At 47.0% G+C, this 22,830-nt stretch overlaps 1 protein-coding gene across 8 annotated transcripts in view; it reads right to left on the bottom strand.

Moving 5' to 3' along the window:
* Positions 1-22,830, bottom strand: part of tbc1d1 (TBC1 (tre-2/USP6, BUB2, cdc16) domain family, member 1) — a 39,786-nt gene that overhangs the window by 2,633 nt on the left and 14,323 nt on the right. For 7 of the 8 annotated variants that reach the window (XM_034290975.1, XM_034290976.1, XM_034290974.1 and 4 more), the window contains 17 exons: positions 21,762-21,851; positions 21,540-21,644; positions 21,269-21,401; positions 20,707-20,798; positions 19,563-19,679; positions 18,838-18,948; positions 18,268-18,351; positions 17,403-17,746; positions 16,850-16,951; positions 16,563-16,673; positions 14,612-14,739; positions 9,135-9,335; positions 6,616-6,765; positions 6,112-6,270; positions 2,364-2,464; positions 1,690-1,833; positions 1,399-1,558 (listed from right to left, as the gene is read on the bottom strand). In XM_034290975.1, the coding sequence (XP_034146866.1) occupies positions 1,399-1,558; positions 1,690-1,833; positions 2,364-2,464; positions 6,112-6,270; positions 6,616-6,765; positions 9,135-9,335; positions 14,612-14,739; positions 16,563-16,673; positions 16,850-16,951; positions 17,403-17,746; positions 18,268-18,351; positions 18,838-18,948; positions 19,563-19,679; positions 20,707-20,798; positions 21,269-21,401; positions 21,540-21,644; positions 21,762-21,851 (2,332 nt within the window). The remainder of the gene's footprint in view (positions 1-1,398; positions 1,559-1,689; positions 1,834-2,363; positions 2,465-6,111; positions 6,271-6,615; positions 6,766-9,134; positions 9,336-14,611; positions 14,740-16,562; positions 16,674-16,849; positions 16,952-17,402; positions 17,747-18,267; positions 18,352-18,837; positions 18,949-19,562; positions 19,680-20,706; positions 20,799-21,268; positions 21,402-21,539; positions 21,645-21,761; positions 21,852-22,830) is intronic. The other variant, XM_034290978.1, reaches the window with a different exon arrangement.

Here is a 22,830-nt window from a genome sequence, read left to right as displayed (position 1 = left end):
GCACGCCACACGCACGCACGCCACACGCACGCCACACGCACGCCACACGCACGCCACACGCACGCCACACGTCTCTATGTTGACTAAGAGCTTGAAGTTGAGACATAATCCAGTTTCATGTCAGAGAAGCATTACAACACGTGTTCTATGTCTGTCTGTGTGCAGGAAGAGATGTGTGTGTGTGTGTGTACATGTGTTAGGGTTAGATGTGTGTGTGTGTGTGTACATGTGTTAGGGTTAGATGTGTGTGTGTGTGTGTACATGTGTTAGGGTTAGATGTGTGTGTGTGTGTACATGTGTTAGGGTTAGATGTGTGTGTGTGTGTGTGTGTACATGTGTTAGGGTTAGATGTGTGTGTGTGTGTACATGTGTTAGGAAGAGATGTGTGTGTGTACATGTGTTTGTCTGAGTAGGTATTTTTATGTGGTTTAGTAGTAGGAAGAAGTGTGTGTGTGTTTATATCTGTGTTTGAAGAGATTTGTTTGTGTTTATCTGTGTAGGAGGAGATCAGTGTCCACACGCTCACACACACGCGCGCTCACACACACACACACACACACACACACACACACACACACACACACACACACACACACACGCGTGCTCACACACACACACGCGTGCTCACACACACACACGCGTGCTCACACACACACACGCGCGCTCACACACACACACGCGCGCTCACACACACACACGCGCGCTCACACACGCGCGCTCACACACGCGCGCTCTCACACGCGCGCTCTCACACGCGCGCTCACACACGCGCGCTCTCACACGCGCGCTCTCACACGCGCGCTCTCTCACACGCGCGCACGCTCACACGCGCGCACGCTCACACGCGCGCACGCTCACACGCGCGCACGCTCACACACGCGCACGCTCACACACGCGCACGCTCACACACGCGCACGCTCACACACGCGCACGCTCACACACGCGCACGCTCACACACGCGCACGCTCACACACGCGCACGCTCACACACGCGCACGCTCACACTTGCAAGGACACCACATTTCCATTACAATCTAATTTCCTCCACTATTTTAACTGCTAACCTCAAACTAAATCTTATCCTTAGAATAACATATAACATTTTCCCTCAGAGGCAACGTTCCTAGGTGAAATCTGGATCCCGGGTCAGTATGCGCTAAAGAATGTGTCTGTGTGTTGTTGTGTCTGTCCACAGAACGTATGGTTACATGGAAAATGTTTAAAACCAAGCGGTTGGAGAAAACCCAACCAGTACATTTACAGAGACCAGCACATTCAAACTTCAGTGGATCAATCCTGATCTTAGCACAGAAGTTGTGAATTGGACCACGTGGGTACATTCAGGCAAACACACACAAACACACACACACACACCGACACACACGTCTGCCCAACGTACCGAACACCCTGGCCACAAAGCCCAGGGGGAAGTGTGAGGCAAAGGCTGTGAGGAACCAGGGAGCAGCGTACAGAGACGGGCCGATCTCCTGCTGCTCCAGGTGGACATACAGGTCTCTGTGGTAGTCATGGAGGAGACGAGACAACTGGTACATCTGGATCTACCCTCAGGAGGAGGGGGAGGAGAGGAAGGAGATATTTACTGTTGTGTCAGTGTGTGTGTGTGTGTCGGTGTGTCTATGTGTCGGTGTGTGTGTGTGTCGGTGTGTGTGTGTGTCGGTGTGTGTGTTACCTGCAGAATGATCATGTCAGGCCTGTATTGTTTGCGGAGACCCATATCATACATGAGGAACTTGAGCATGTTGAAGGCCTCCTCTTCACCCATGTGGAGCAACAACACACCAGCTATGAAACTCAGACCCTGGCAGTAACCCACCTGGACACAGAGGGGGGGGGGGGGGGGGGGGGGGGGGGGCGAAAGTGGAATCTTTTTATTTTTTAAGGAATCAAATGGCAAAGAAATATGATTAAGATATACTTTTTTTGATTGATAGCTTCATTTCCAGAGATGAAGTTGCAAAGTTGGAAGACAGAGATGGAAATGAGGCCATGCAGAGGTGACTGACCACCGCCAGAGCAGAAAAAACACTTCTCTAATGACCAGGCCAATATTAAGAAGAGTCAGTCAGTTCTGTCTGTCGTACGGGGTTCGGAAGAGTCAGTCAATTCTGTCTGTCGTACAGGGTTTGGAAGAGTCAGTCAGTTCTGTCTGTCGTACGGGGTTTGGAAGAGTCAGTCAGTTCTGTCTGTCGTACGGGGGTTGGAAGAGTCAGTCAGTTCTGTCTGTCGTACACAGGGTTTGGGTTCAACACAGATGTCAACAAGTAGATTAATGAATCCTGTCAGTGTGTTATATGAGTGTGTTATATGAGTGTGTTATATGAGTGTGTGTGTGTGTGTGTATACCTCTGGGTCCAGAAGGGAGTAGGCCTTGAGCAAGTTGTAGAGGGACAGCTGACCAGCCCCTAACTGTGCCTGGAAATACGGGTGTGTGGGGAAGGTCCGACCTGGAAGACATACAGAGAGACTCAGAGATGGAGATCAGAAACATCCCTCTGAAACCCTGCATGCAGACATCTGGAAGGTTCTCCTAACCTTTACAATAAGTATAATTGTGGGTGTGTAGAAACATACTCATCGAACAAAGGAGATTATTGACCCTAACCTGTCCAGAAGACAACTACAAATGCTTACATGAACACATGAGTCTCAGTAGGAATCCCAGAGGAAAAAAGGGTCAAAAAAACAAATCCCTGCAACACCAAGAGTTCAACGAAGATACAAGTCACCTCATCTAACTTGTCTGAGGCTTAGTTAGAAACCTGTTATACAGAAAACTAAAATTTTAGAAAAGAAACCAAACAATTTTACAAGCTATTGAGGAGATTAACCGTGAGATGACAGACGGATTCACGACAACGCGAATACTTTATTTTGTTCATTATTTGTTGTGATTTAATAAATATTTCAGCAGTAAGCGAGAGAGTGTGGGAGTTCTTCTGTTTTCAGATTTACGCAAATTGCCACTATACATTTGGTTCCATAGCTATTTATTTCCAAAAATGTAGGTGCAAAATACAAATGTGCAACACACAAGTATAAATAACAACTTGTTTACATTTTGTAAGCTTCTACTGACACTATCTCCCAGTGTGAATAATGTTCAGCTCACTTAACTTGCAGGATATTTGAGTACCATTATGGATCGCCGTATGCAATTCCGGCTGGATTTTGGTCCTCAGCATAAACACGCAATGAGACCAGGACTTCGTCTTTGATGGTGTTAATGTGAATGGATAATGCATGCTGGTTCTCATTGCTTTGGAATTCATCATGTCAAATGCAGGTTGCGGTCTGAATAAAAGATAATGTCTGTCTGCTACACATGCGAAATGAGTGCAGAATACTCTCCCCGGTCATGTACATTATCCACCCAGCTTTTCTGTCACACCTCTAAATACATTACAGATAATACGGCTTGGAGACCAATCATGTGCAGAAATCAGTTCAGAGTTAAAACTAAATTAGGAGCTCCAAGTTAATGTTGAAGGAACATTTGCACCAAATCTAGAAATTCTTCGGAAGGCTAAATCTGTGTAATCACAGTTAGTAGCTTTTTTTATTTTCATGTTAGCGTAAAACAAAATAATTGTACACAAATAATGAATTGTTGGAGACCGGAGTAAAAGGCACATATATCGTGTAAGTATGATTGATAGTGGCTGCTTGAATAGTTTAAATGTATGCATGTTCAGCGTCAGCTGATTGGATGGATGATTAATTGGATGATTGACGTTCCCATGCAACAGCTCATGCGCCCCAGAGAATATGTAAATATATAGCTAGGACATTAATTCCCGACCAAGTTCTCAATTTTTATGGTTACCACTAAATAATGCATATATTAAATGTCTCCTGATATTTATTATAAAACTGTGTAAGGAAAACCTTTGTATGATTGCTCAATGCAATTAACCCGTGGGCTTCGTCTCCTCGCCGTTTGCCTTCAATCCAATTCAGAAACATTCAACACTGCAAGCTCCGCCCCCCCTGGGCAGAGACAGTTTTTGGGGTAAAATATAGTCTCCAGAAATGTATTTATACACTGGTTCCTCACGCAGTGAGTTCCTCAAAAGGTTCCTAGTTCCTGGGTAAAGTTCCTGTGGTAGGAACGCAGTGAGTTCCTCAAAAGGTTCCCAGTTCCTGGGTAAAGTTCCTGCAGTGGGAACGCAGTGAGTTCCTCAAAAGGTTCCTAGTTCCTGGGTAAAGTTCCTGCGGTGGGAACGCAGTGAGTTCCTCAAAAGGTTCCTAGTTCCTGGGTAAAGTTCCTGCGGTGGGAACGCAGTGAGTTCCTCAAAAGGTTCCTAGTTCCTGGGTAAAGTTCCTGCGGTGGGAACGCAGTGAGTTCCTCAAAAGGTTCCTAGTTCCTGGGTAAAGTTCCTGTGGTGGGAACGCGTCTTTGGACGCTAGACCTGGTGCCTTACGGCTTTGGCTTGAACAGAGGGGTTTGAATCCTGAAGGCTGATTGGCTAATAGCCGTGGCGTGAGGCCATTTACTGACTGTATGACATCACAATTAGTTTTTAACTGTCGTAATTGTGTTGGTTTTATTATTACTTATTTACCGAAGCCAACAAAGCTATTTGAATTGGACCAAATTGAAAGAGACAGAGGGAAAGAGACATGAGTGTGTGTGTATATATATATATTAAATACTTCCTTTTCATTGACATGGCAACCTTGGCAATCACACAAGATATCAAGCATGATTTATTGAGAAACAGGCAGCCTACAGACTAAAGCCCCCGTTGAGCCAGCATGTTGTGTAAGATGAGCTGGAGGCTTGCACAGGTCTGGACCAATACTCTCCTTTTTGACGTTTCTCTTTTTTTATATCTTGAATCATTTAACATTCGAAAAGCTCTCTGCCATTAAAGCGTTTGAGTGTTTACAGTGAACTGTGATTTATTTTATTGTTAATTAACATTTATGTCACTTTGCCCTGTGGCTCCAAGCTCCAGTCCTCCAACACCCAATCCTGCTGTAGGCCCCCTCAAGCACACCAGACAAAATGCCAAGCATTTGCCAAGCATTTCTTCTGGAAACAAGGCACTGCTCAACACCCGGCCAACGCCAAAAATTTGCTGACAAAGGTGCGTTAACAAAAAAACAGAATACTGAACATTTTCCCCAAAAATGACTGGTTTTTGAATCCATAGTGAATCCATAGTGAAGGGGCGTTGGTGAACCAGGGAATAGATGTAACAGCCAAATGCCATTGATGAGGGAACTGGCAATCGGCCATTTAATGCACTAGGATTTAAAGTGGCGGAGTGCTCAATCTGGTCCAAAATATTATCAAAATATTATCAAAGAAAACAGATAAACGGTTAGAAAATCCAATATCAATATGATTTTTTTTTTTAAATGTACTGTAGGCCTGGAGGTAAGATTAAAGTCAACAAAGCAGTAACTGGAGCTGTGTGGTTCACACCTGACAGATGTATTTTTTGGGTGGGGGACAGACACACAGATGATAAACAAAGTGTTTGGGGTCAGGGTTCACACCCAACCATGTCCTGTTGATTTCACACACATTTTGTCATTTGCAAAAGAGACCGAATAATTGTGTAAAATTTGAAGGTTAATACTAAGAAGCGCTAGACATGAAGACATTTTTGCAACAAACGTTGTCATCGCATTTCTGGCTAGAACAATGTCAGCTGTTCAAAATGCCTGGACGAAATTCAAACAACAATAACCTGAATTTGGACATTTTCACAAATTAAAATGAGAGTTAGGTTTGTATTTCAAGGCAATAACAAATGTTGTCATTGTGTGAAGTAAAGAACTACATGATGTGACTTTGTACATGTGCGTCTCGGCGGAGTGCCGTGTGTGTCAGAAAGTGTTAACAGGTTTGCTGTGTGCGCGCGGTGTTGGGTGGGGGTGTTACAATGAGGTTAGCGTAAAAGATGTAAATACATGGGTGTGTGACTGTGTGTGTGAGAGCAAAGCATCTGTTCCAGTACGTTCCATAGAGCATCACACTGATAGAGACCGTGACAAACATACTCCCAGTCAGTCAATAGACCCAGAAATCACCCTGCCTCAGGTGACAGATGGGAGACCAGCCACCCCACGCGCGTCTTACCCAGGTCAATGAGGATGGCATGCTGTTGGGAAGTCAGCTGTTTGAGTAGTTCTTTATAAGGCGTATTATTGGCTGGAGTTCTGGAGGGAACAGTCTGGCTCAACAGATACTGCTCAGAAAGAAACTTCCACACCTCTCCTCTGAACTGCCTAGGAACTCCTGGGCGGGCAGAGACAGACAGACAGACAGACAGAGAGAGACAGAGAGAGACAGAAAGAGAGAGACAGAAAGAGAGAGACAGAAAGAGAGAGAAAAAAGAATGAGGAATTGAACAGGTTTAAGGAAAGAACACATCACCTGGAGGCAGTAGACCGCAGACATTACAGGTGTTCATGTTACAGCAGTGTGATGGTGTGTGTGTTACCCTGTCCAACAGCAGTGTGATGGTGTGTGTGTTACCCTGTCCAACAGCAGTGTGATGGTGTGTGTGTTACCCTGTCCAACAGCAGTGTGATGGTGTGTGTGTTACCCTGTCCAACAGCAGTGTGATGGTGTGTGTGTTACCCTGTCCAACAGCAGTGTGGATTGTGTCGCGGTTGAACTTCACGGTTGACCTGGCTGGAGTTCCCAGCATGCCTTCCCAGACGAGTGTGACGTCCTTCAGACAAGGAGTTATTTCCTCGTAGTCTAGACGTAGCCGCTTACTCTCTGACGCTACACAGACACACACACACACAGACACACACACACACACACACACACAGACACACAGACACACAGACACACAGACACACAGACACACAGACACACAGACACACAGACACACAGACACACTTCAGCCATCATATTGGACTCTAGGACAAGAATGTAATCAGGAATCTGCCAGCATGCTAAGGGTTAATCAACAACCTGCAAGTCCCCCCCACCTGAAACCAATATGCGTTGGGGTCGAGGTCCTTCCCTCACTCACTCAAATTAAAAACCAATATGCGTTGGGGTCGAGGTCCTTCCCTCACTCACTCAAATTAAAAACCAATATGCGTTGGGGTCGAGGTCCTTCCCTCACTCACTCAAATTAAAAACCAATATGCGTTGGGGTCGAGGTCCTTCCCTCACTCACTCAAATTAAAAACCAATATGCGTTGGGGTCGAGGTCCTTCCCTCACTCACTCAAATTAAAAACCAATATGCGTTGGGGTCGAGGTCCTTCCCTCACTCACTCAAATTAAAAACCAATATGCGTTGGGGTCGAGGTCCTTCCCTCACTCACTCAAATTAAAAACCAATATGCGTTGGGGTCGAGGTCCTTCCCTCACTCACTCAAACTAAAAATGATGTTGAAGTAGTGACTGTCCGGTCCTATGGTTTTGACATTTAATTTGTTTAAAAAGGGAAATGGACACTGGATATGGGTGATTCCATGTCAGTTTTTACAAATTGTTCCTCTCTTAACCTGTTGGCCTCCCACTCCCCCAGCCCCTCCCTCCCACTCCCCCAGCCCCTCTCTCCCACTCCCCCAGCCCCTCCCTCCCACTCCCCCAGCCCCTCCCTCCCTCCCACTCCCCCAGCCCCTCCCTCCCACTCCCCCAGCCCCTCCCTCCCACTCCCCCAGCCCCTCCATGCGCTTGGCAAAGGACACGTTACTGTAGCCTGACAGGACGGCAGGGCAGTCTTCTCCTGAAAGCCAGTGGAATGAGCAAGGGTGAAGGGAGAAATATCCGGTGAGGTTTAACACAATTCTGGCTCAACTCAGGGCTCAACTCAGGGCTCAACTCACGGCTCAACTCACGGCTCAACTCACGGCTCAACTCACGGCTCAACTCACGGCTCAACTCAGGGTGCGAAAACAACACAGCAAAATGATTGTGCTTTACATTAAAAGGCCAGCTAAAACAGTCTCTGGTGTCCGTTATGGTAAGCCATGGGTAGAGTTTTGGTAAGCCATGTGTAGAGTCTCTCTAACAAGTACAAGTAAAAAAACCTAATTATAAATCCAGTGTGACAGACAAGCCCTATTTTTTCATTTAAGCAAAATTATTTTATAACGTCCTTTCTATTCTTACCATACATGCCGGCTTTTCCCTTGGACTAGCCATTATTAGAGCTGAACCCATGAAGAAGCATGGAAGAGGTCTCCTCCTCCTCCGTGTCACCTCAGTCTCCTCCTCCCTACCCTCCTGCCCACATTTTTGCTGAATTCCAGGGGATTTTAGGCTTACATTTCCGGCCTCAGGCCTAATATTTTTCATTATTTTATGAGGCCTGCCACATCACGTTGCTCCGGCGCAGGTGATCTGGGACTACATGAAACCAGACACACCCACACATTATTTAATGTCTTCATTGGTATGTCAGAGCTTTGTTTAGCTGAATTTCTAGAGAATCCCTGCGGTTCACCAAGACATACCAGTTAGACCTCATAGTGTACAGATGAGCAGGGTTGAATAGGTTCAAGCTTTCATTACCTGTCCAATCACACGACGCCTCACACAGACACAATCAAAAACAAGCAAAGGAACCAGGCGAGACTAGTTCTGCCGGCCCGTAAGTAGAGGGACGATTGTTGCTGTGGCTGGATTGGATCCGAGGCTTCAGGCTGTGTAGACGGTGTAGTCTTCCGCCACTACGCTATTTAAACAGTGGGTAGTGATGCATGCAGTATGTGGGGAGATGTGTAGTATCTGTTTACTTCTGTGGGTGTAAGGTGAGGGGAGACGGGTGTGGTCTACACATTCCCTGGGAAAAAAAATAAAAAATTGCCCTTAAAGGCCCTTTGTGATGGGCAGAAGGGCAGATGGGAGGGCGCAGGCAGATCTCCATGGTAGCACGTGTCTGCCTTAGTAAACATTGTCAGGAGGACCTGACCCATAGCGGGATGGGCAGTGCTGTGCTGGAAGCTCGAGGTCCAGGAACAATCTATCTCTGTACTATGTTTCCCTGCACGTCAGAGACTCCATTCTGGAGCTTCCCCCAGGTGCAGGACTGACAACCACTGCTGTCAAAATAAAAGATACTACTCAGATCATCACTAGCCAGTTACAGTATAAAAGCCCAATGAGGGATGTTCTAAATGTGTGCTCTACCTTGTATCTTGTTGTTCTCTCTCTCCATTCTCAGCAGTAGTATCTGTTGAAGGATAGCCTTCCTCCACAGCTCTCGGAGGTCCGCCTGGCCACGCCTCTTCCTCTCCTCTGGAACCACGCCCAGCGGCCTGTCTCCACCCCCAACCGCGCCCCCCTGGCTCAGAGACAGTACCCTACCCTCTAGAGAAGAGTCGCCCCTTTCTGAGATGGAGAAGGGGACGGGGAAAGAGAGGCCGAGGTGGGAAAGGATGAGAGAAGAAAACAGAGTAAAAAAGAGAGAGGGAGGGAGACAATGCATGACGGTAAAAAAATGATATAAAATTAAACAATATACACGTTTTTTTTTAATAAACAATATATTTTGAAAATGTACCTTATTCATAATAATGATGGGCTCTTATCTACTACTGTCAATCAAATCATCAACTGACATTCAACAGGACACAGTAGGCGTCTACAACAACCTCTGACAGGGAAAAGACGTCTTCAAAAACAGAGAAGGGAGGAAACGGCTGGGCTGGAGGAAAGTTCCAGTCACGTCCTCTGAGGTCAAACAAGGGAACATCAAGACTTTGAGAGAATTTATACCAAACGTTCCCACACGGTGTGGTGGTGAAGTGGCGTGTGGGTTCAGGTCCTGACTGTGGCAAATCAGAAACACCCATGGCCTCGAATGGGTCAGTGCAAATTGACTCGGCACCGCCCAAAGTCTGTTGGGTTGCATCGCCATGCTCTAGTGAGGTCTGTGGTGGGTTGAGCACCAGCAAGCACCAACAAGACGGTTGGCCGGTAAATGCATTCTCCTTCGTGTATGTTGGGACAGGCGAGTACCTTCTGGCTGAGCGAGGGGTGTGACAACAAGCAGAGCGGCTTGGCGAGAGGGGCTTCAACTTTTCAGAGAACTGCTAAAATAATTGCGCAATGATGCAATGCTATTAGCACAAATTGGATTTCCCATAAACAGAATCAGGGGTAAAACTGTGAAAAATACCCCCCAAAAAGACATAAATCCCTTTGTATTAAAGTTACTGATGGGGAAGACCAAAGGCAGAATCAAGCACGAGCAGAAAGACACATTTCCTGCTGCATTCATTGGTGCGTTTTGCCATTCAAACTATTAGTGCATAGTATTAGAAGTACCCAACAGACAACAGCGTAATAGAACATTTTAAACACCACGGTAAAAACACATACAGACCAATGCGCACAATCATGTGTACAAAACAACAAGCTTGTGTGTGGTGCTCCACCCATACTACAGACAGGGTGGAGCACCTCCTCAAGGAGAAGAGCGTTGTTTAGAGAACCAACAGCCACAAGGAAACACCTCTCACACTCAACTAGGGCTTCTCCATCACTGACGGTAACATTTTTACAAGACGTGGACATGCAGTATCACACAAAAAGTGAGTACACCCCTCACATTTCTGTAAATATTTGATTATATCTTCTCATTTGAAAACACTGAAGAAATGAGACTTTGCTACAATGTGAAGTAGTGAGTGTACAGCTTGTATAAGTGTACATTTGCTGTCCCCTCAAAATAACACAACACACAGCCATTATTAACGTCTAAACCACTGGCAACAAAAGTGAGTACACCCCTATGTGAAAATGTCCAAATTCGACCAAAAATGTCAATATTTTGTGTGGCCACCATTATTTTCCAGCAATGCCTTAACCCAATTGGGCATGGAGTTCATCAGAGCTTCACAGGTTATCACTGGAATCCTCTCCCACTCCTCCATGACGACATCACAGAGCTGGTGGATGTTAGAGACCTTGCTCTCCTCCACCTTCCGTTTGAGGATGCCCCACAGATGCTCAATAGGGTTTAGGTCTGGAGACATGCTTGGCCAGTCCATCACATTTACCCTCAGCTTCTTTAGCCAGGCAGTGGTCATCTTGGAGGTGGGTTTGGGGTCGTTATCATGTTGGAATACTGCCCTGCCGCCCCAGACCATGACACTCCCACCACCATGCTTGACTTATAAGCAAAAAACACACCTGTCTTTGTACTCCTCACCTGGTTGCCGCCACACACGCTTGACACCATCTGACCACAGGACACTGTTCTAGTAATCCATGTCCTTAGTCTGCTTGTCTTCAGCAAACTGTTTGAGGGCTTTCTTGGGGATCATCTTTAGAAGAGGCTTCCTTCTGGGACGACAGCCATGCATACCAATTTGATGCAGTGTGCGGCGTATGGTCTGAGCACTGACAGGCTGACCCCCCACCCCTTCAAACTCTGGCAGCACTCATACGTTTATTATATAATCTCAGAATATGATGCTGAGCACGTGCACTCAACTACTTTGGTCGACCATGGCGAGGCCTGTTCTGAATGGAACCTGTCCTGTTAAACAACAATATTGTCTTAGCCACCGTGCTGCAGCTCAGTTTTAGGGTCTTCTTATAGCCTAGGCCATCTTTATGTTGAGCAACAATTCTTTTTTGAGATCCACAGAGAGTTCTTTGCCATGAGGTGCCATGTTGAACTTCCAGTGACCAGTATGAGGGAGTGTGAGAGCGATCACACCAAATTTAACACACCTGCTCCCCATTCACACCTGAGACCTTGTAACACTAACAAGTGTGAGGAAAAATGGCTAAATTGGGCCCAATTTGGACATTTTCACATAGGGGTGTACTCACTTTTGTTGCCAGTGGTTTAGACATTAAAAGCTGTGTTGAGTTATTTTGAAGGGACAGCAAATTGACACTGTTATACAAGCTGTACACTCACTACATTGTAGAAAAGTGTCATTTCTTCAGTGTTGTCACATGAAAAGATATAATCAAATATTTACAAAAATGTGAGGGGTGTAACTCACTTTTTTGAGATACGGTATGTGTAGATAAACAAATAATCTGAAAATGATCGCAACGCTCTTATACAACCTTGCTGGAATCATTAAAAGATCAATGAAAAATAAGTGATTTTTAACCTAGGCCTGTATTTAAAATAACAAAAAAAATCTAATCAATCGGACTCCCATTTTGGGATGAGTATGCCAACTAGATTTAAATGAGGCAGACAATGCCCTCTGTGGACATACCATGAATAGTTTATACAAACATTTCAAATATAAAAACTGTCTTTGGACTCTGATTACCAAACCATGGCAAGCTGATCTGATTCCCAAGCAAGCCTATTGATTTTTATTTTCAAACATGCTCAGTGGCGAGCGCGATGGTCCAGCAGCTGAACACACCCGCTTGGATGGCCCAGAGGGCATAGGGAAGCGCATGTACTGCAGGGGAATCTTAATTTGACCTTCCACCAGTTCAATGGGTTTCCACCCAGCGGTGGTAGAACATCCCACAAGAAGTGACTTCATCTCAGTAGCCCCTTTCTGCGCCCCCGGTGCTTCATCCCAGTTCCACCTAACCGCGAAGAATCTTCACCGTCATTAATATTCATTGGCCTCAAATCTTTCTCAGTTACCAGGCCAATCTCTCGTTATCCTCGGCCCGTTGTTGATAACAGTTATTTCCAGCGAGCATGAACGTGATTTTAACGTCGTTTGAGAGGAGTTTGTCAAGAAATACATCATTGGCTTAGTCACGTTATATTAACACACAGTATCTGCAGTGACCCGTCTCGCCTCACCCCACACCCGTCTCCCCTCACCCGTCTCGCCTCACCCCACACCCGTCTCGCCTCTCATCCCCTCTCCCTCACCCCCTGCCCTCAAATAGGAGCCATGAAGAGAGTCAGAAGCATGGAAGATAGTTAATGAGTGAAACCAAACAGTGATGAGTGTGTTGGGGGAGGGGCTCTGAACAAATGATGTTGAAATCTGCACATTCACTGAATAAACACACTACTTCAGAGGATCAGATCGACTTTTAACACACACACACACACGCACGCGTTTGTATGGCTATCCTCATGGGGACCAGAAAATTGAAATGGCATGCTCCCTTGCCCTAACCTCAATAAAGTAACATGTATGCCTACACTTTACCTAGATGTAACGCCTAACCTTAACCCTAAACTTAACCAACAACGCCTGGACCTAAAAGAACCCCAATTCTAACTATAAATGAATTGTAAGTTTGACCCTAAACCCTGAGCCGGTAATTGACGTTTGCCTCATGGGGCCTGTGTGTGTTTTAGGTCTAACGACACTCATGGGAACCAAATGTCCCCATCAGTATAGTAAAACCAGACAAAATTTGACCTAAAACACACACACACACACACACACACAGTGCAACAGTGTCCCCTCCCTGTGCAAATAGTCAGGCTCCAGCAGAGCCAACTCCCTGAACACACAAATACCCAACGTCCCTGCAACTGGGTCAACAAGGCAGGCGCTTTCCTGTCACTCTGTGTGGGACTGTCAACATAACCTGGACACACACCCATAACTTCCTTATACACACCCAGCACACATGCACATAATGACTTCAAACACACATGCATCCCCTGAAACACACATCCACAGGGGCGTAGTTCGCACTTTAGATGCTGACAGCATTTCATTGTACACCCTGTATGTCTCACCCTGTATGTCTCACCCTGTATGTCTCACCCTGTATGTCTCACCCTGTATGTCTCACCCTGTATGTCTCACCTTCCATTTCATTAGGAATAACTGTATTTGTTAACACCAACCTCTTTTCTCCACCCCATCTCTCACATCTCCTTTCTGTCTATCAACCTCTACACCACCCCCCATAACCTCCCTCTCCCACCCCCCATAACCTCCCTCTATACCACCCCCCATAACCTCCCTCTCCCACCCCCCATAACCTCCCTCTATACCACCCCCCATAACCTCCCTCTACACCACCCCCCATAACCTCCCTCTACACCACCCCCCATAACCTCCCTCTACACCACCCCCCATAACCTCCCTCTCCCCCCCCCCCCCCACCTCCCTCTCCCTCCCGTCACCCACGGGGCTCCTCAGCCACTCTTCAACCAGGGTCGTGGTCAAAACATCAACCCCGACTGAGGAGGGCAGCTTGACCTTGGGAGACCCAAGTTCTGGTAAAATCTTCAATCACGTTGCGGGAAACTTGTCACCTAATCTGACTAGTGAGTGGTAAAACAAAGCAACACTCCCACCCAGTGGCCAGGTCCTGTCACTGCATTGGTCCTGCAATTTACACACGCACACAGAGAGAGAACTGACACACCCTGGTTCTCTCCCCCCGATCTCCTCCTCTCCCCCCGCTATGAAAGCCCTAGCCATCAGACGGAGCCAGAGGTGTGTCTGTGGCGGCAAATACAACAAGGCTTGGAACACTGCTAGTCCAATCATCATCCAGGACGTGATCAACCAGTTGTGTCATGTAGTTTTGTGTGCATGTGTTTTTATAAGGCAACCTGAAGGCACAAAACAGCTGCAGCCCAGCCCTGCCCTGCCCACACACACACAGGTTTATCTAAGGTGGTTAACAAACTCAGCCCTCAGATTGTTTACTCTCCCTCCAGTGTGTGCATGGTTGGGTGGTTGTCGTACCATCTCTGTCCGTTTTCTGAGGAGTAGCGACTCGTAGGAAGATCTGTTGTCTCCAGGAGTGTCTGCGGCTTCGTAGAGGACTGTCTCCCACACACTCTGCTACCGGACTGGAGAGAGCAGCAACGTCACTGAAACACACACACACACACACACACACACATTAAAAGACATTCAGTTACCCGACTGGACAGAGCAGCTTCACACATTCATTCAATTAAATGCACATTTAGATGAATACCTAAAAACACAGACCAACATCACGGTCAGTCACAAATATAGCAAACCTGCAAAATAAAGTATTGATTGAGGCTGCCCTCTCGAGATTTGAACTCAGGTCTCCCACGTGAAAGGCTATGTCTTTAACCACTACACCACAGAGCTGACTGTTAGCCGGGTGTCAGTATAGCATATTGACATTATATAATGTTGTCATGAATTAACATCACGTCAAATATCGTGTTAAACTGAGTAATGTTTCTTATTAGGTTAACCTCCACCACAAATAGTATCTATGAATTCTTCTGGCAGTAGGATATTATGCTAGCAGCTAATTCAGATTTTCTTTTTCTAAATAAAAGCATAATTGAACCATATAAGGCGATATAGTTAATCTAGTCTGTCAATCAAGTCTGTCATTTTATGTCCGTTCCAATGTTGTTCTTGTCTGTTGTTTTTGTACATCCTAGATTGTTAGCAATATGGCCTTATACATTTCAAATAGGGATTTTATTGTGATAATGAAAATCGAAGTGCTGCCAGCATAATATCCTGCTGCTAAAATAACGCTAATGAAGCCTTGTTTGGCCATCACTACAGTAAACGGTTTCCTTTTAGGCTCCCGTAGCTACAGAAGGTTGCAGCCAGCGAAGTTGTCAATTCTGAACAAATCCTCTTTTACCACAGGTCATTTCAACAGCTAATTAGCCATTGGTGAATGAGACTGAGGATCTTTCAATATAGGTGAAGATAACTGACTTTTGTCAAGTGAAAAGATGAGAGAATCGTGTAGGCAGCAAAGTGTTTGTCTATCCGGAAAAAAAAGCTAATATCCACCAGAACTGTTTTATTTTAGGCTTCCTATTATGTAGCTACATAAGGTTGTTGTCTGTCCTGAACCTCAAGCATTATGTGTTTAGGCTGTTACGGGAGTCGGACTCAGAATATGTTGTTGCGTAACCCGCGTCTCTAACCACTACGCTATTTAACAAGGGGTAGTCAGTCTGTCAGAGACGGATGGACAGATTCACTCAGTAAGAGACATTCGCTCTTCTAGGACGGCTCCGCTAATGCGGTCCGGCAAAAATTAGACCCACAGTGAATCTATAAAGGGAACATACTGCACCACACGGAGGAGAGTTAGCAGACAATAACACATGCCTGACGAGCCAATCAAAGTATAAACCCAGGCCATGGTAGATGGTTTAAACACACACACAAGTTTGTATGGCTATCCTCATGGGGACCAGGAAATAGAAATTGCATGCTCCCTTGCCATAATCTTAACCCTAAACGTAAACCTTACCCTAACCTTAACCTAAACCTAATCTAACCCTAACCTTAACCACAATAAAGTAACATTTATGCCTAAACTTTACCTAGATTTAATGCCTAACCTTAACCCTAAACTAAACCAACAACCCCTGGACCTTAAAGAGTCCCCAGTTCTACTCTAAAATGTATTGTAAGTTTGACCCTAAACCTAAACCCTGAGCCGGAAATGGACTTTTGCCTCATGGGGACTGGCAAAAGGTCCCCATGAGTCCAATTGCTTCTGGTTTTACTGTACAGTATAGTTAGACCTAAAACACACACACACACAGACAAGGTTCCATTGTATTGACAGTTTACACAGACACAAACATCTGACACGTCAAACAACAAGGTGCTGCGACACACCTGCACAGGTTAGTGGATACAAACGTCACTACTGTAGTGCGCGTGCACTTTCTACCTCCTCGTGTTTGAGTCACAGGGGTCGTTCTCACGGACCGGAGGGAGGAACTTAAGGAAGTTAGGAACTGAGGAGGAGGAATGGAGACGAGCACGCAGACCTACCAGGGGACTGATGGAGAGAGGGATGGGTGAAGGCAGAGAGGGAGGGAAAGAAGAACAGCGGTATAGAGGAAGACAGAGGACAGAAACAGAGAGAGCAAAAATACAACAAGTAGAATAAGACCGAGCTAATTGGAGAAGTGATAATTATAGACAGAAGACCAGAGGGAAAAAACAATTACTCACCTTCGTTTGACCGGATGATACCCAAGAGAGGGGAAGGAGGGATGAGTGAGGAGAGGAGAAAGGGATGAGGGTAAAGGAAGAGATTGGTCACCTTGGAGTCTTCTGAAGAGCAGACAGACACAGGGAATAAAGGAGTCAATAAAAGGAGGAAACGAATTCCTTACGAAAGAAGAAACGTAAAGATAATAGGGAGGAGTACATGAAGCACACCAGGAAGCGGGTGAGGAAGCACGTGAGGAAGCGCATGACGTCTTGACCAGAAGTTTGACAGGACAGAGTCCCTTTTAAAGAGAACCGCAGGGGCTGAAACCAACCATTAAAACCATGAGCCCTGTAGAGAACGCTGACCCAAGTCCCTGTGATGTGTTCCAGCCAATTCACCAAAACATAACGAGTTAGCAAGAGGTCTGCATCATAGTCATCAGAACGGAAAAGCGAGATAACCCCATCAAAACACATCCCTCTGGGAGGGTTTGAACTTCAACACTGCGCTCCGATACCAGGTCCACACACACAAAAACACACACACAAACACACACACGTCAGTCCTTACTTGCTCTGGTGTGGTGTTCCAGTGCTGACGGAGTAGTGTCGAACCAGTTTGGGCTTGGTGGAGGAGCTGGAGTCCTGGGGTGAGTGATGGAGTCTCTGGGAGGGGGTGTGGTCAGCAGAAGATGGGCTGGGGGTGTGGCTAAAGGTGTTGGCCCTCCTCCTGAAGCTCTGGGAGTCCGTCTCCCCGCAGGACGAAGAGAGCGACACGGCAGAGGGAGGCAAGAGAGGAGAAGTGCCCACACGTTTCAGGTCGCCTGTCGAGTTGTGAGACCTAAGCGAAGAGGAGGGGGGCAGTGGGGAGGAGTGTAAAGAGCAGGAGGGGAGGGGCTCCTCCAAGGAGAGATCCTGGAGTATAAAGGAGGGAGGGGAAAGAGAAGAGGGAAAGAAGGAGGGAGGATAGAAAACACAGAGAGGAGTCAGACTGTAGTTCTGCCATGCTCCTCCACAGCTTCAGTGTTAATCATGTCTATGTAAAGGCCAGGAGAGGAGAACACTAGAGATGAACCCATCATATTTACACAGGAGTGGCTTCAGTTTGTCCACAGCTGACTGATAGAGATTACTGTTCTTCTGGCAGGTTCCCCAAGCGTTTTCTAGTTCAGTCATGGATCCCACTGAATTCCTGGGAACTTTCAACGCTTTTGGATTTTTTAAATAATAACATCTGGATATACAGCTCCGGAAAAAATTAAGAGACAAAAAGGAAGGTTTCAAATGAGGAACAGAAGGATTAAAATTAAGAGACCACGGCACATTGAACGCTTCCATTCCTCACTCAAAACCTTCCTTTTCAACTTTTTTGTAAAGGAACAAAAAAGGTGCAGTGGTCTCTTGATTTTTTCTGGAGCTGTATAGGTATGAGTTACCTGTCCGGTAGAGTTTAGTGTAGAGTTGGATGAATTGCTGTCTCCTTCACTATTCTCCATCTGAGGCCGGCCTCTGTTACTACCCTGAAAACACACACACATAAACGTGTTAGTACACACAAGTACATTTGAAACATCCACCCACCCACCCATCCACACACCCATCCACCCACCCATCCACACACCCATCCACCCACCCATCCATACACCAATCCATCCACCCACCCACCCATCCACCCACCCATCCATCCACCCACCCACCCACCCACCCACCCATCCATACACCCATCCACCCACCCATCCATACACCCATCCACCCACCCACCCATCCACACACCCACCCACCCACCCATCCATACACCAATCCACCCACCCACCCATCCATACACCAATCCACCCACCCACCCACCCATCCATCCATACACCCACCCACCCATCCATACACCAATCCACCCACCCACCCACCCATCCATACACCCACCCACCCACCCACCCATCCATACACCCACCCACCCACCCACACACCCATCCATCCATACACCAACCCACCCACCCATCCACCCCCCCTACCTTCCAGATGCCCTCCAGAGATGCTGCCAGGGAACGTTTAGCTCTGGTTCTAAACTGCTCCAGTTTACTGCTAGATGACTGGACCTCTACTGGGGGGAAACCCTCTGGTACCTGGACAGGAGAGAGAGAGACAGGAGGAGGGAGAGAGACAGGAGGAGGGAGAGAGAGAAAGAGAGAGACAGGAGGAGGGAGGAGGGAGACAGGAGGAGGGAGAGAGAGAGGGAGAAAGAGAGAGACAGAAGGAGGGAGAGAGAGAGGGAGAGAGACAGAAGGAGGGAGAGAGAGAGAGAGAGAGAGAGAGAGAGAGAGAGAGAGAGACAGGAGGAAGGAGAGAGAGAGAGAGAGACAGGAGGAGGGAGAGAGAGAGAGAGACAGGAGGAGGGAGAGAGAGAGAGAGAGACAGGAGGAGGGAGAGAGAGAGAGAGAGACAGGAGGAGGGAGAGAGAGAGAGACAGGAGGAGGGAGAGAGAGAGATGAACAATTAGTTTACTGCTTGGGCACATTGTACATTGTTACTCCGTGGCAGAAGAGGGGACTTTGAAAGGGGCGGGCAGGAAAGTAGCCAGACCAAAGATCCCACAGCTGATAAGATAAACAACCTGTTCCCTTGAGAAACACTTAACCCTAATTACTCCTGGAAGTTCCTCTGGATAAGAGTGTCTCTGTATGACTAGTGTAGACTGGGGATGGGTGGGGCTGTGGACTGTGACAAAGTGTCTATGTACCTGTGTATTGTTGGTAGAGTGTGTGTGTTGGTGAGTCTTCTGTTTGTCCTCATAAAGACTCCTCAAAGATGCCATCACCAGTTCATTCTCCTCTTGGTCACTCTTAGGACGGGCCCGCTACACACACACACACACACACACACACGCACGCGCACATAGGAAGAAACAAAAGTAATATTCAATACACAAACAACAAAGAGTGTCAGTTCATCAAAATGACCAGCAGGTGGCATCCTAACACTGAGTGTGTCCCAAAAAGTGCATTCTCATTCACTAACAGCCCACATGTTAGAGCATAGGACTGGTCAATGCATGATCTACAGGGATTTTCCATGTCCCATTCATTTACTTTCAGTAAAGGGAAGTGAACACTTGATTTAGATATTTGGAAAAACATGGGGTTGTACCAAAAATACCAGAGATAGAGCCATCATTATTCATCATGCTACATGTCAGAAGACTCATCTCTTCCATCCAGTTGTGGGATCCTTGTATATAAGCAATCTCCCCTCATCCACCTTTCAAGCTACCTTCGCTATTCCACCTTTCAAGCCCGCCCCCGTAACCCTGTCTAATTCCCTGGGTTTCTAAATAAAGGGAAGATTCTTAAGGAGGGCGGAGGTCCTCTTTTTTTGAAGTAGCACAAGGACACAGAATAAAGCATAAGCACCAGCTGCACTCATCCAAACCACACACAACTGGCAATGAATGAAGGGACTAGTAGAACAGGTTTTGTCCTTGTTACACTAAAACACACTGGGAAGACACAGGTGTCCTCATAACCAGCAGTCCACATGGTTACATGTGGGGGGGGGGGGTGAAGGATGGGGATTGGATGAAGGACGAGCGAGGCGGGAGGCGGATGAAGGATGGGGATTGGATGAAGGATGGGAGGTGTGGGAGGCAGATGAAGGATGGGGATTGGATGGTGGACGGAAGTGCGGGCGGGGTGGGAGGTGGATGAAGGATGGGAGGTGTGGGAGGCAAATGAAGGATGGGGATTGGATGGTGGATGGAAGTGCGGGTGGGGTGGGAGGTGGATGAAGGGTGGGGATTGGATGAAGGACGAAGGGGCGGGAGGCTGAGCGTTGGGGCAGGAAACAGCAGACCCACACATCACCGTCACACCAACACACAGGGTTACCATGGTGATCTCAAAGATGGCAGCCTGCTCCTGGTTGTCCAGGGTGGACAGATGTCTCTGTAAGTCCAGCTTGGCTTTAGACGGCAAGAGACCTGGAGATAAGACACACACACACACACACACACAGTTAAAACACACACGCAGTGTAAACACAGACAGACAGACAGACACGCAGTGTAAACACAGACAGATTTTTTTTTTTTATCTCATTGCAGCTGGGCTCCGGCTCATTAGTCTCTTTAATCGGTGTGTCTGTCTGTTTCTGGATTGAGCTCTCGTTATATTGAGCTTGTTAAGGCCCATCCTAAACCCTTTTAACTGTCTGTTTCCACATGCCAACGAACTCAGAAGTGGGAGAAGTGTTAACCCATCCGGAAAAGGGGCCCTCACAAAAACCAGCAGGGTCCTCTTAAATGTCCCATGGGATGAGTATTTCACAAAGACAGTTTGTCTCTAATAATCTGTATCTAAGGAGACCTAATACACCTGTAGCCATCTCAGTGACTGCGGGTATAACAGGTGATCTGTCACCTTTGACCCAGCTGGAGGGACAGTTTCCTACCTTCTATCCTTTCACACAACCTGTGGAGCTGCTGCATGGGGCAACCATCGCATTGCTGGCTCTGGGTCCTCTCACTCTGCAGCAGGGCGGCTACAGAGAATGCCTGCTTTAATGTCAGCATGATCTCATCCACCTGAGAGGAAAGATAACAGTGATTAATTCAGAACATCTTACCATTCGGTCCAACTAAATGCCAGCTTTTCAGACCCGGCTCCCCTAACCAACCCACCCACTTCCCTCCTCCCCCTTCCATTCAGCCCCCCCGCCTAACCAGAGCTTCATCAGTACACTGGAAGACATAGCAGATGAAGGTACAGCTCCCTCCTTCCACGGTTTCTCTGCAGATGAAGCCAAAGTGATCCACGTGACGAATCCCCTGAAGAACGAGAGACATGGGGGAGAAAGACGAAGAGAGAGATGAGAGGGGTGAGGAGAGGGGGTGATGGGAGGTGGGTCACATGACAGGTAAAACAGTAAAATCCTCATCAGTCACCTGGGAGCAGAAGGAGATCTCCCTGAAGCTCTTCTCTATGGAGACCTTCTTGGTGTCAGGACTGACCAGGAAGATCTGAGAGCGGCCAACCTGGAAACACGCGGAGCAACATGTTCTCATCTAGTTCCCCATTCATGAAAGTAATACGCCTGGGGTGTGTGTGTGTGTGTGTTCCGGCTAAACACAGGGCTGTGGTGAGTGCTGTGTTTGTCATGGCTGAGTCAGCATTCCTGTTTGGGCCAGGGCCAGAGAGCAGGGAGAGATAGATGGCTACGTCCAAAACTGAGCTCAGAAGGAGAATGACGGACAAGTGGAAAACCTGAAGGGGTCTGAAGAGGGCCTGTGTACGGTTCTATGAATGTTAAAGGGAGACAGAGGACACAGGACAAGAACAATGTAATAGTCACCAAAACATCCTGTGCATGAGGTGAAGGAGTTAATAGAGATGTTTCTGTTGTGACAGACAACTTCCTGCTCTATTTCCTGATTCAATGCTGACAACTTCCCACATGGACAGGAAAACAGGAAGTCTAAAAAAGTGGCAGAGGGTTGCACAGAATTCATCCACGGAGGTGTCACCTGAGCGAGTGTCTCATAAATGAGTCATGGAGAGGGTTGAATCACAGGGAACAGAGGCAGCTGCCTCAGGAAAAATACCCCCTAAACTCCCCCAACTGGCTCAGTCGGCCCTGTTAGTTCACACAGTCAATGTTAAACTCCTCCAACTGGCTCAGTCGGCCCTGTTAGTTCACACAGTCAATGTTGAGGAGGTGGGATCAGGCACAAATTACCTACATTTCTAGAGTCTGGTAAAAAGCAATTTTCTATCTCTGAAGGGGCAGTGATGTATTTCGAGGCTTGCAGCTAGAGGGCATTGCTGTTCATGGCAAAGTTAACGCATTTGTCTGAAGGTTTAATGAAATGTTTTCAAATGTCTCCTACTGTAGGCTGCCTAAGAGAATAGGGGATTCCATTATAAGATCCTAGGGAGGCCTTTCTGTTAATGTCGTACAACACATTCTTAAAGCACCACTTCACAAAGGGGCGATGCTGACAGGCAGGACATTAG

The sequence above is a fragment of the Esox lucius genome, chromosome 25 (assembly GCF_011004845.1).
Source record: "Esox lucius isolate fEsoLuc1 chromosome 25, fEsoLuc1.pri, whole genome shotgun sequence".
In the NCBI taxonomy this organism is placed as follows: domain Eukaryota; kingdom Metazoa; phylum Chordata; class Actinopteri; order Esociformes; family Esocidae; genus Esox; species Esox lucius.
This window is presented reverse-complemented; position numbering and strand designations above follow the sequence as displayed.